We start from the raw sequence: 14994 nt of genomic DNA, 5'->3' as shown, positions 1-14994 counted from the left end.
TCTTCTCTTGATTCTTGAGAATTTTGCAAATGCATTCCGATGATCAAAATAGTAACGATTTTAATAGAGTATTAGGATAATTTTAGAACAATTGTATACCTTTGCCTTCGTCTATTTGTTACTTGTTTGGTTCTGATTGATTGTAGCACAGGGCGTTATATTTGTATCACTCTCAGAAATGTTGACACGTGTTAATTTTGAAGCTTCATGTGTAGACTTTCATACACGCTAGCCACATGTGGACGAGACGCCATGGACAATCGATCGATCATTAGATGCTCCCTACACCACCAACACTGTGCATCCACTAGCCAGCTTTCCCATGGCCTTTTTTCCTTCTTCTCCTAATCTAAGCTTTACTTCTAGGATTTCTTGGAAAACCCTAGGAAATAGAGATAGTTGTGTCTTGCATAATTTCAACATTTGGTGTGCTATAATATGGAAAAGTTGGTATAGTAATAATTTATTATTTATTTATAAAAATTAATATATAATTAAAATTTCAAATTAAGCAATGAAAAAATTATTGGAAAGGGAGGTGGATAACTTAATCTCTCTTTTACAACTCAACAGCAATGTAGGGCTCACATGTCCTCAAGGTGGTGTCATCAATGGATATTTTGATGAAATTTATCTTGAGACAAGTTCAATGGGACCGATGTTTCGTCATACTAAGTAGTGCACACGACATAAAAATCCAATATGAAGGGTCTCATGTTACAATGTTTCCTTTCAAAGAATCCATTAACACTTAGCATTTCATTATAGCAAGGACGATTGCTCTGCCAACTCTCTCATTTTAGAGTATTTAGATGATATAGTCGAGGAGCCCAAAAAAGGAAAATGTTATTGTGAGCCCTCTTCTTTATTTTAAAATACGTACTAAGCCTTCATCCATCTAACCCAACCCATTTTACTTCATTCATACCAGGCCCATGTCCCAAATACATCTCGTTGCAAGAAGAAAGCTACCTTTGGAAAAGTCCCCACTCTGCCTACCCTTTGCTTTTAAGTGTTGAAGACATTCTTTTGTCACAGGTACCCATTTAATCCGAACTGGAATCGAAAACCCCAATTTCGGAGCCCTTTTTATTAGAATCGATTTGAGTCGGGTCTAAAATGAAATCGAACCGATAGGACCGGAATCATTAGGTTCTATCCATTGAGTACCCATGGGTACCCAGAACCGATTTAGTTTGTCATTTTTTGGTACTATAAATGATTTAAGGTTTTTTTTTTCAAATAAATACATGTTATATAAAATTCTTTAATTTTTTATATAAATTATCCGATTGGAGCTTAAAATGAGTTATTTTTCTAAAAATTTATTATTTCTAATTAAGATAAATTTTTATTCTTCAAAAAAATCATTAATTTGTATTTTTAATATAACAAATAATAATTAAGTTAATAATTTTGTTGATAATATGTTAATTTTTTAAAAGAATTATATATATGGGTATTTGATTTGAAATACTTTTTTCTCATTTGAATCTTGAGAATTGGAATTTATGGGTACTCGTGATTTTTGGTAATTTTGGTTCTAGTTCCATTTATTTTAGAACAGACACAGAAACAAAACGAAACTAAGTATAATTGTTATGGTTCTAAGTTTCTTATGAAGCGAACTGGAACTGACCCATTGACACCACTACTATTGAGAGACTTCTTTCTAAATGCACTATGATTTATGGGCAGTGGCTTAATAACCGGTTTAGTAAGATATTTTCTTTCTAAAATCATGGAGGTCAACGATTGAAATTATTGAGATTGACATTCAAATCATTGAGATCAACCATTTAAATAATTGATCTCAATAGTTTGAATCATCAGTCACAATGATTCATATTCAGACATCGAGATTAATAATTTATAATCCTCAACTCACAATTGAAATCCTCCAACTTGTAGATGATAAGAAAGATCAGAATGACTTCTCCCAACTTCACGAATAGCTGTGATCGAATAGCAGAAGTTAGGCCTAGTATGGTTGATGTCAATTCTGATTTATATTGAATTTTCAACACTTGTGCCGACATCTTAGGTTCAACTCCCATAGAACCCAACTTCAGAATTACCTTTAAAAAAAAAAAAAAAAAAAAAAAAAAAAAAAAAAAAAAAAAAAAAAAAAAAAAAAACACTTGTGACCTACTAGATATAAAAATAGAACCGTATTGCCATCCACAAGATGCATGGTGGATGCTTAAAATTCCATGAAGCGGAGGAACTTGTTGAGGCGTGTTAGAAAGGGCGTTATTTCTTGACGTTTGATACGCCAAGCAACCTCATAAAGAGCCAATTATACCAGTATAAATGTATCCAAGAACATAGACCAAAGTCTCACTCACCTCTTAATATCCAATAAAATAAACAAGATGAGGCTTCTTCTTAAGTCGTTCTGCCATCTATACCTCTTTGTCTTCTTCTTAAGTCAGTCATGATTTGTTGGTTTGGATTGATTCGAGGAGCTCCCTCAAAGTCCAACTCAGGAAAAATCACCAAACCACTTGATGTGGACAATCCCCAAACTTATCCCAAGTCAAGTCTAAAATCTAAGTTGCCAAGTCCTTTTTTATTTTGAAATTTCAGGGTTGTAGGGTCTTTTCCTTTTTGAGGGGACCCTTCTATTAATTCTCAAGGGCCTGGGCTGATTTGGACAATCTCGAAGCGTCAAAATCTCGAGTTCAATGCTAGATTTATTAGTCTTTTGTTTTGAAATTTCAGCATTGTAGGCTCTTTCCCTTATGGAGGGGACCCTTGTATTAATTCAAGGGGTAGAAATGGTTAGGAATGTCTTCTTTTGTTGATATCGTGGCTATCCCCACACTTTGGGTGGGACTAATCCCGCGGTCACACATACCACCCCCTCAAAAAATTCTACGTGCAATAGATTGAGTCAAGGGTCCACTAGAACCTAGAGGGTCGCCCCAATAAATTCATAGCTTCGTGAGGTTTCGAACACTTGGCCTACTCTTCTTGAGGAGCTTATCAAGGCTTGGCTTGCCCCTGGGCCAACCCCTTGAGGTTAGTTAGGAATGTCAAGATCTATTAATTGGATCAAATACAAGAATGTTTGAATTTGAATTCAAAATCCGACAAGTACTCTAAATCAATATTTGAAATCAAATTCAATTCTCTTATCGGATATCCAATAACATCATATTTGGATCATATATACACATATAGACATCTTCTTTGGGATTAAAGGGTAAAAACAAAAAAATAGTAAAGTTGGGAAGGGGCATTAGTAAGAATAGTTTAGGTATAAAGGGTAAAATAAGAAAGATAATAAAGTCAGAGGAGGTGGGCTTGTGAAATAATGTAAAAGAAGAAAGATAGTAAAATTTGAGGAATATTATTTTAAAAAAAGGAAGACGAGGATGATGATAGGAAAGACAATAAAATTAAAGAAAGTGAAGAGAAAAGATAATAAAGTGACTAATGTGGACTCTATTCTGATGGGATGTTTGTCCCTTACAAAATAGTAGCAAAGTGGGCACTATAATTGTGTTTTATTATATATACTAGATTTCGCCCGTATCTATGGCACGAATATTTTCTCTCAAGTTAAAAACATTTAAAAAATAATAATAATAACAACAACAACAATAACAACAAAAAGTTAAAAGAGTATTATTGAAAATTTTAAGGTTAATGGGTAAAAGATAAAATATTAAAAAAATTAAAGGGGGTGAAGTGTAAAGAAAATAAAGTAGATCTCACACAAATATAGCTTGATGAAAGTATTAAGGGGTAAAAGTGAAAAAATAAAGTTTGAAGAATATAATTAAAGAATTTGAGATTAAACGATTAAAATATGAAAATAAATAAAGTTAAAATGATTTTATTAAAAAATATTGAGGTTAAGAAGTAAAAAATGAAAAACAATAAAATGGGTTAAAAAGAAAATATAATAAAATTAGAGGGAGTGAAAAGAAAAGACAAAAAAAAAGTGATGTAGATTGATCGGGGTAAGTAAGTATATATATATATATATAGCTGAAATAGTAAAAGGAAACCGTTTGTGTAGTATAATAATAAACGGTTCTAAAGTATATTTAGATACTTTTGTGGGTAAGACACGAGAGAGATAGAGAGTTGAAGATCAAAAGCAATGGGTCTCTACACTCTTCAATATTAAATATTAGATGGTATTTTGTTTGTTTGTTTGTCTGAAGGTTCTAATGTTGGAAAAAACCCTCCTTGATTTCTATGATGTGATGGCTTTAGTTTCGTACGCTTGTCCACATTTTTTTCTTCCTATGTTTGGCTAAATATTCATGTTCTTTTGGATTTTTTTGGCTTTTTATGATAAAAATAAAAATTCCACTAGTATATAGATATTTCAAAAAGTGTCATTTGCAAAAGTAAGACTTGAAAAACGGGCCATTTACTATAGTATAGTAAGTCCATTTTTGGGACATAAAATACTCGTTGTAGTAAACATGTTTTTCCTATAATCTTTTCTACAAGGTTTCCCAAATGTCGTGAAAGATAGAGAAAATTCATCCTAATGAAGGATAGAAAAATTTATATACCATAAGCTTCCCTTCATTTCATTAGTTTGACAATCTATTTGTTAGTATGTATTTTATTTTCCATCTCAATATCTATCGGGGTTGGCCATTTCAACTCCTCAAAATAAGGATGATTTTGGAATGTAAAACAAATAGAGAGGTATCATCATGGCTTGACAACTAATGAAAATTCAAGTTTTTGATCGTTTTGTCAATTGAAAAATGTTCTACAGTGTCAAGCCTCGACGAAAATCATCGTAGAGGCTCGATGGTAAATTATCACCAAACCTTGACGATTTGTAATAAACCAAGTTTCCAATGTTTCTTTAGTATGCTAGAAAATAGCCTGCAACGTCAAGGCTTGACGATAAAAAGACATCGACACTAGATGTATTCAATGTATTTTAATCGTCAATCTTCACTATTACTAATTAGTCAAAAACTTATGTTTACGTTAGTCTTATGCATGCATTGTAAATATAACTTAATTGTTCACTCTCAACAAATTTTTTTTTAATTTTTTTAAAAATATATATTGTGGACCTTCAATTGTGGACAATTTGTATTAGAATTGTGGTCTACTTGTACAAATAAATCATCTGAGTCCTCAAGATTTTTGATGTTCTATTTTGGAATTTTCTTTTTTCACGATGTTGGCATTATACGCTGTAGGAAATCTTGGAGAAAGTAGAGAATTTTGTCTGTTCTTCGTAACATCTTTGGTAGAGTAGAGAATCTTGAATAGAATTTCTGTACTTGTGGTATATAAATTCTCTCTATCCTTCATCATGGCATTTGGTCAACTTCTCAATCGAACATTTATTGAATTCTTACTTTACTTGAAGCTTGAGGCTTGTTGGGAAGCAATCATGAATAATGAATGGAAGGGAGGAAAATTAAGTTCCTTATAGTGCTATTTGGGTTAGATTCCAATAGGGTGGAACGCTAATTCACTGTTGGACTAATGATTTCATGACACTTAGGTGATCAATTTTGTTGATTAGGATCTTTTCAATCTTGTATCTATGATGATTCTTGCTTCTTCTCTTGATTTTTGAGAACTTTGCAAATGCACTCCAACGATCAAATTAGTAATAATTTTAACAGAGTATTGGGATAATTTTAGTTGGAATTCTATATCTTTACTTTCATCTATTTCTTCCATGTCCAGTTCCAATTGATTGTAGCACAAGGCGTTCTGTTTCTCAAAAAGATTGACACATGTTGACTCCGAAGCCTCATGTGCAAGTTTTCATACATATTAGTCACATGTTGGCGTCGTGAACAATCTAGTCATGTTGTGCATGTTGCCGTTTTGTTCCCAAAACACCCATGACAGAATGGTCAATTTGTTTGTTCACTAGATGCTCCCAAGGACCACCAACATTCTGCATCCACTAACCATCTTTCCCAGGACATCTCTCTCTCTCTCTCTCTCTCTCTCTCTCTCTCTCTCTCCTAATCTAAGCTTTACTTCTAGGATTTCTTAGAAAACCCTAGGAGATAGAGATAGTTGCCTTGCATAATTTCATCATTTGGTGTGCTATAATAAGTAAATGTTGGTGTAGTAATAATTTTTTAATAAAAATTAATATATAATTAAATTTCCAAATTAAGTAATGAAAAAATTATTGAAAAGGAAGGTGGATAACTTAATCTCTCTTTTACAACTCAAAAGCAATGTAGGGTTCACATGTCCGCAAAGGTGGTGTCATCAATGGATCTTTCGATGAAAGTAATCTCGAGACAAGTTTAATGGGACCGATGTTTCATCATACAAAGTTGTGCAAGCACACAAATAAAAATCCAATATGAATGGCCTCATGTTACAATGTTTCCTTCCACAGAACCCATAAAAACTTAATATTCCATTATAGCAAGGATTATTGCTTGCCCACTCCCTCATGTTAAGAGTATTTAGATGATATAGTTAAGGAGTTCTTCGTTGATTCCATGACTGGGCGTAGCCCTCTATCAGATGAAGAGCACTCCTAGTCTTAGGTAACGATTTTTGGCCCAAAAAAGGAAAATGTTATTTTGAACTCTCTTCTTATAAAATACCTAGTAAGCCCTTGTCCATCAACCCAGCCCATTTTACTTTATTCATACCAGGCCCATATCCCAAATACATCTCATTGCAAGAAGAAAGCTTCCTTTGGTAAAGTCCCCACACTACCCTTTGGTTTAAGTGTTGAAGACATCATTTTGTCAAAGGACATATTTTTGGTGGATCTAAAATACACCAATATCAATCTAATTCATCTATTTTTTTCCTCCTTTTTTCAAGAGAAATAAATCCTTTTAAACCACGTACCCAACGAAGTCTGATTGATCACCATCTCTTTGAAATCCAGCCCACTTGCTAATAGAAGCCATACCCATTGCCCATTGCGCGTAACGTGTTTACTCATGGATTCCAATCCCATTCTTTCTAATAGTCCTCCCCTTTCCATTGTTTAAGAACATAGTTTTAAAAATCGACTCGAATACCCATAGAATCAAGTCAAGTCGAAAATTCCCGAGTCAAATCGGCCTAGTCAAATTAAAATATTTAATGACCCTTTGGTGAAATGTCATTGCAACTTATCTCTAAAAAACCATCATTTTAAGATCTACTCCTTTTCAATTTAGAGTTCTTTTCTCCTCTTCAACCTTAAGATCTATTATTGCAACCCTTCACAAACAAGATAGGGTTTTGGTGGATCTAGAAGAAGATGGATTTTTGGTGCACAAAAGGATTTTTTACAGGAAGTTGAAATTGATGGATTGAAGATGAAGTTAAATGAATTGGAGAACTTCAAGGGTTGTATTCTAGAGGTTGAGGGTGATGGATTGAAGGCAAAGTTGAACAAAGTCAAAGACCTTGAAGATGATGAATTTTTTGGTGCACAAAAGGGTTTGTATAGAAGGTTGAAATTAATGGATTGAAGATGAAGATGAAGTTGAATGAGTTAAAGAACTTCAAGATGTTGGATTTTCCTTAGAGTAATCAAGGGTTGTATTCTAGAGGTTGAGAGGGGTGAATTGAAGACAGAGTTGAATAAGGTTAAAGAGCTTGAAGGTGATGAATCTTTAATAGAAAAATCAAGTTGGCTCCTAAACGCACCCATATATATATATATATATATATATATATATATATATATATATATATATATATATATATATATATATAATGAATTATATAATTATAATATCTAATTGGATTCAAATAGAATATTACTGGATTGGATATTTTGATATCTAGATCCGTGTCCAATAAGAATTCAAATTTGAATTTGATATCCGAACATTTTGAATAATAATTAACCATCCATTAATAGACGTAGAAATAATATTTTTGGGAAACAACAATTGACGTTCTTAGATTATTATTTGTGTCATTGTCCCAAGCTCAAAGAGTGTCAGATCTTTGTCTATTTAAAAAGGAAGAAAATTACTTAGGATATATTTGATTGCACATGAAAAATATGGTGGAAAATCATTTTTTATGGAAAAAACCTTTTTCATATGTTTGATTGGTTTTTGTGATGGAAAATGATTTTCCATCCTCTTCAAAAAATTTAGGAAAGTGTGAATTTAATTTTCCAATTTATAACCATAGGAAAACAAATCTACCTCTAATTTCACACCAAAATCAAAACCAAACTCCTAACTGTTGTGGGGAAGCGTAATAAGATTAAAGAAAATAACTAAACGAACACACAAGATTTACATGATTCGGCAAATTACCTACATCCACGGAGGAGAGGAAGAAAAATCCACTATCAACGATAAAGATTACAAACTCTATGTCCATAGCTACAAGGAACCTCACAGATATTACCTTGCCTCTTGAAATCCAAGCCCAACAAGAATACTAGACATTTCACAACACTAACCTCATCCCTAAAGTAAAATCCTAACATCATCTCTTCTTCCACACCACCATCACATTCACCCTCTTTGTTTCCATCGTTGTCACCTACTATTGTAAGGAATTCAACTCAAAATTCCCAACCTGTGAGAAACAAAAATAAAGAAAAATATACATCGAAAAATAAAGCAATCACACGCACAAGGCAGTATTTACGTGGTTCGGCAATTTGCTTACATCCACGGAGTTGCAGAGATTTCACTATTTTCAAGAAGAATTACAAAGTGCGGCTCAAGTATCAAAGACGACAACCAAAACTTTTAAAAAAAATTCTAATTACCAAAAATGGCTTCTATATACTGCGCACAGGATACACAATGAGTTACAAAACGGGCCCACAAATTTTTTCTGGGGTCGTTGCTCCCAGGAGGCTTATCCATGAGCGCTCCGGCTTGGGCCTATCAGCCCAAGCCTCCACTCCATGGACTAAGCCTCAGAAAATATCCCACGAAAATACCACGTAAACATTATTTTGGTCGGGTCGTCAACCGAATCAAACATAACTAGGCTCCACAAAGCCTAACAACTATCTCCCTCCCTCTTCCTCCCATTCTCTTTTCTTTTTCTTCTTCTTTCTTTTCCTCCTTCGTCAGTCCCAACCCTCTCTCTATCCTCTTCTTATTATTCTTCTTTCTCCTACTCCCTTCTCCCCAACCCTCTCTTCTTTCTTCTTCTTCTCCTTTTCCCAAAGTTTTTTTCCCCATGGTTTTGTTTAGTCATAATCAAACAATGGATTTTGATTTTTCAATCCTACCTATTTCCACCATCATTTTTTCATGGAAAATCACTTTTCATACAATCAAACATACCATTAATGGTAGGGACTTTTGAGTTAGACTTTGATATGGTCTGGCTGCTTCAAAATTTTGTAGGAACCCTTTTATTTTATGTAGGATGTGGTTCTCTTATGTTTCCAAAATGATGACATGCACCTCTATGTTTCCATCAATATTTATGAAACACCCTATTTTTTTTAAATTGATGATATGCGCTCTTGACCTTTATAAACTAATAAAAAATGACCTTAATCCCCTCAACATCATCACTCTTATCACCACCATCATCATCTTCGACATCATCAAAACCACCAAATACCCCATCAATATCATTGTTATCATCTCATCCATATTATCTTTTGGCAAGAAAAAACAAACAGTTTTAAGTTATTTAACTCATTTGTCATTAACTGATAAAAGAAGACCAAGGTCAAGTGTATATTATTAATATGAAAGTACAGGGGTCATCTCACTTATTCATGAAAACGTGATAGTGCCACATGTTTTATAACAGGGAGGGTTTCATCAAAACTTTGAATTGGATTGGTTGCTTCAAAAAAATTCTGGGACTTCTTTCTAAATGCACTTTAACTTTTGGGTGGTAGCTCCACGACCCAGTTAGTAAGATCTTTCTTACTTAATGGGACCATTTTATTTGCACTCACCTTTATGGTCATTGCACCCACTTTCTTTTATATATATCTTTGTAAATTCATTTTTGTTTTCATCCATGTAAATTGATTTTCTTATAAGATTTTGTAAACAATCAATATGTAAGATAATATGTATTAACTTGAATATAATTCATCAAAGTTAAATTCTTTTGAAGATCAATCTCTAAGGAGATTTCAAAAGAAGTAAAATCCTTTTGAAGATCAAGTGTGAAGGAGGTTTCAAGAAGAGTGAAGAAGACATTCAAGTTCAAGAAGAATGAAGGTCAATACCAAGTTCAATTTTCATTAAAATTTGGACTGACAAAATTCAGGTTAGTGTGTGAGTGTCTTTAGTAGGTTGACCAGCCCATGATCAGTCAATCGAACCCGTGGTTTAGCCCTTTACTTCTTTTCTTCTCTTGGGCGATCGAACCCGGAACTTGATAACCTTTATTTTTGTTCATTCGAGCGGTCAAGTCTGATCAGTTGACCAAACCCAAAACTTGATGACCTCGCTTTATGTTCACTTGGTCAACCAAGGCTGTTTGGTCGACTGAACTCGAAAGTCTCATAGCTCTCGAGTTTTGGTCACTCAGTCGACCCACTCTCGTTCGATCGATCGAGTGCTTAGAAATTGTTTCATGACCTTTTTTGATTCTGTTTCAAACGACCATATCTTTTTAGATTTATTTGATCTTTCAATTTTGTCAAATTTGTTGAATCCTCCAGATTTTATTCTAATTAGTTAGGATTTCTCTTTTAACCCTATCTCCTATTCTTTTCTATAAATAGGAGAGAACTTTTAGAACTTTTCATCAAGTAAAAATAAAAAAAGTAAATTTCTATAGATCTGAGCGATATTTTTCACATCTTCTTTCTTCTTCTCTAATCCTTCTCCTAGTAATATTCTGGTTGAGAAATCATTCGAACAGCCTGGGTGAAAGCTCCTAGTAAAGTTTTTGGGCACCTATAGCATTGAATAAAAAACATCAGCTCAAGATTTTGAGTTTTTCAAGAGTGGAGTAGGGACCGAAGTCACCGAATCACTATAAATCTGTCTCTTGTGTGATTTGCATCTCTCTAAATTTTGTTACTGAATGTTGTTTATGAAATTCTAGTTGTCTATTATTACTATTATTTAGTTAATTTTTAAATTAAACTTGATTAATTAGAATACCTATTCAACCCCCTCTAAGTATTATTGTGAGGTATTTCAATCTCAATCCAAAATGTGCTTGGGGTGGGTGCAGTGAGCAGAAATGTTAGGTTCAAATAAGCTAACATTTCTTAATGCCTCCTCACCCGTGTGAAACGTGAAATTCAAATCACAGAGGTCAACAATTCAAATTGTTGATATTGTTGTTCAAACCATTGTTATCAACCATTTAAATGACTGGTCTCAATGGTTGGAATCGCAATTCTCAATTCAAGAGTCGAGATCGATGATTTATAATCGTCAACTCGACAATTGGAATCTTCCAACTTGTAGATGTTAAGAAATATCAAAATGACTTCCCAACTTCGTTAATAGCTGTGATCGAATAACAAAAGTAACGTTGAAAGTTAGGTCTAGTGTTTGGGTCAATCTCAATCCTGATTTGTATAGAATTTTCAGCACTTGGACCCTACTAGATTTAATATCCATTAGATTTATAGTGGATGATAAAATTCCATGGAACTGAAGAACGTACAAGGCATGTATGAACATGAAAGCGTGTTATTTGGCGTTTTTAACTCGCCATGTAATCTCATAAATAGCCAATTATATAACTTATATATAAATACATTCAAGATAGAAACCCAGATCAAAGTCTCACAAACATCTAAATATCCAATAAATTAAACAAGATGAGGCTTCTTTTTAAGTCAGTCTGCCATCTCTACCTCTTCATCTCCCTCCTACCCATCTTCACTACTGCTCAGTTACTATTTCAGGTTTGCATCAACTATGAAATTAATTATTATATATAGAGAAGTTAAAATTTATTATTTTGATTTTTTTATTATTTCTATATATCTTATTTTGATATTAAGGGATTCAATTGGGATTCTTCGAAGAAGGATGGGGGATGGTATAACTTCCTCAGTAAGTCCATCCCTGATCTTGCTAGTGCTGGAATTACACATGTTTGGCTCCCTCCATCTTCACAGTCTGTTGCACCCCAAGGTACTTTGATCCAATCAAAAATCATGTCTCCTCCAAGATGGATAAAACATTATGTATGTATTTGATGAGTTTAAATTTCATGAACATGACGAATTATGGTTGCTTAATCATTAAATTAAATTTCACTGATATGTAGTTAGTAAATTTTGTCATAAACTTGTTTTTTTTTACTATATATTAGTTTAAGACGTGATGAAATCTATATGATTGGTTTCCTTTCATTATACAAAGATTTTCCCAATTGAATCATGATAGGTTTAACCAAGCTACAAAGTCCTATAATTCAAACTTTGATCTGAAATGTGCCCAACTGAAACTTGGAAACAAAAACACGAATTCCTTAACCAAATCTGATTTTTTTGAACATGGGTTTCCCATATATAGTCTTCAGAGTTTTTTTTTTTTTTTCCCCCCTAATGACAGTATGAGGCATATATATGATGCAATTGAAGGATGAAGATCATGGCAGGCCTTGATTAAATATGAAGGGCTTTAAAAGGGTAAGAAGAAGGCCGAATAGGGCATGAATGGAGGCATTGAAAAAATACATAAAAGAGCATGACTTGACTAAAGATATGGTGCATGATAGAGTTAAATATGTAGACATGATGTCGAGTCCACTAACCCTTTTTTGGGATTTTTCAATCCTACACCTTGTACCAGGGTCGAACACTGACTCTCGTAGCTGTATCCATGCAATGTCTTTAATTAATTTTATAGGGACCCTTTGAAAGACAAATCAGTTTGTGGAATCTATACTTTAGGGTTGCCCTGTTTCATTCCTTGGGAATGTAGATGTATGATCAACATAGATGTTTTATAGGACTAATTCTAATCCCATGATATTGATCAACATAGGCTTTTACCATTTCTAAGTTAATTTCCAATTGTAACTCTTTTCCAGGATACATGCCTGGAAGGTTGTATGATCTCAACTCAAGTTACGGAAATGTGAATGAATTGAAAGCACTGATAAAGGCTTTCCATGACAAGGGAATTCAATGCGTTGCGGACATAGTAATAAACCATAGAACTGCAGAAAAGCAAGATGGGAGAGGGATATGGTGCATCTTTGAAGGAGGAACCCCAGATGATCGCCTCGACTGGGGCCCTTCTTTCATCTGCAGTGATGACACTTTATATTCTGACGGTAAAGGGAATCCTGACACTGGTAAAGACTTTGGAGGTGCTCCAGATATCGATCATACCAATCCAAGGGTTCAGAAGGAGCTATCAGATTGGATGAACTGGCTCAAGTCTGATATTGGGTTCAATGGGTGGAGATTCGATTTCGTTTTGGGATATTCCCCAGCTTTCACTAAGATCTACATGGAGCAAACCAAGCCCAACTTTGCAGTCGGAGAATATTGGAATTCTCTTTCTTATGGGCAGGATGAAAAGCCGAACTACAACCAGGACGCTCATAGGCGTGAGATAATGCAATGGGTTCAAACTGCTGGTGGGGCTGTGACAGCCTTCGATTTCACAACCAAGGGAATCCTCCAAGCAGCAATGGGAAATGAGCTGTGGCGACTCAAGGACTCAAAAGGAGGTCAACCTGGTCTGATTGGGTTATTGCCAAGCAACGCTGTATCTTTCATTGACAACCATGACACAGGGAGCTCACAACGGTTATGGCCGTTTCCATCTGACAAAGTCATGCAGGGATACGTTTACATACTAACCCATCCAGGGATACCATCTATCGTAAATTTTCTAAGAAGCTCAATTCTCATTTTCTACTTAATGCAAGCATGAACATTTTTTAATTAAGAAACTACTTACTTGTACTAGTATTCTTGACTAAGGTGTAACTTCTTGTGCAGTTCTATGACCACTTCTTCGAGTGGGGAATAAAGGAGGAGATTGTTAAATTGGCTGCAATCAGGTCTAGGAATGGGATCCGACCAACTAGCACACTGCGTATTCTAGCCGCCGATGCTGATCTCTATGTAGCTGCGATTGATGAGAAAATTATTGCCAAGATCGGACCAAGGTATGAGGTCGGGAACCTTGTCCCGTCAAACTTCAAGCTTGTTGCCAATGGATTGGACTATGCTGTGTGGGAGAAAACACAGTAATAGAATTCATCATTACTAGCATTGAGATAACTAAAGTATGCATAGAGAAATAATGTAAGAATAAGCTCTATAGAGCAGAGTGCCCTCTTAAATGTAATGTTTGGGTTAGATTCCAATAGGGTGGAACGAGAATTCATCTTTGGATTAATGATTTCATGACACTTACAGGTGATCAAATTTGTTGATTAGGATCTTTTCAATCTTATATTTATTATGATTCTCACATCTTCTCTTGATTCTTGAGAATTTTGCAAATGCATTCCGATGATCAAAATAGTAACCATTTTAATAGAGTATTAGGATAATTTTAGAACAATTGTATACCTTTGCCTTCGTCTATTTGTTACTTGTTTGGTTCTGATATTTTGTAGCACAGGGCGTTATATTTGTATCACTCTCAGAAATGTTGACACGTGTTAATTTTGAAGCTTCATGTGTAGGCTTTCATACACGCTAGCCACATGTGGACGAGACGCCATGGACAATCGATCGATCATTAGATGCTCCCTAGACCACCAACACCGTGCATCCACTAGCCAGCTTTCCCATGGCCTTTTTTCCTTCTTCTCCTAATCTAAGCTTTACTTCTAGGATTTCTTGGAAAACCCTAGGAAATAGAGATAGTTGTGTCTTGCATAATTTCAACATTTGGTGTGCTATAATATGTAAAAATTGGTATAGTAATAATTTATTATTTATTTATAAAAATTAATATATAATTAAAATTTCAAATTAAGCAATGAAAAAATTATTGAAGAGAGAGGTGGATAACTTAATCTCTCTTTTACAACTCAACGGCAATGTAGGGCTCACATGTCCACAAGGTGGTGTCATCAATGGATCTTTCGATGAAATTTATCTTGAGACAAGTTCAATGGGACCGA

General features: G+C 34.3%; 1 protein-coding gene across 1 annotated transcript; it reads left to right on the top strand.

Moving 5' to 3' along the window:
- The first annotated feature begins 11595 nt into the window (after positions 1-11595).
- Positions 11596-14335, top strand: LOC147407143 (alpha-amylase-like). Its single transcript, XM_086435549.1, has 4 exons — positions 11596-11797; positions 11897-12029; positions 12934-13736; positions 13856-14335. The coding sequence occupies exons 1-4, from the start codon at positions 11711-11713 to the stop codon at positions 14108-14110; spliced, it is 1278 nt and encodes a 425-aa protein (XP_086291675.1). The 5' UTR covers positions 11596-11710; the 3' UTR covers positions 14111-14335.
- Positions 14336-14994: the final 659 nt, after the last annotated feature.

The sequence above is a fragment of the Akebia trifoliata genome, chromosome 3 (assembly GCF_017979445.1).
Source record: "Akebia trifoliata isolate Shusen 1 chromosome 3, ASM1797944v1, whole genome shotgun sequence".
Taxonomy (NCBI): Eukaryota; Viridiplantae; Streptophyta; class Magnoliopsida; order Ranunculales; family Lardizabalaceae; genus Akebia; species Akebia trifoliata.
Note: the sequence above shows the minus strand (reverse complement) of the source record. Positions and strands in the feature narration are given on the sequence as shown.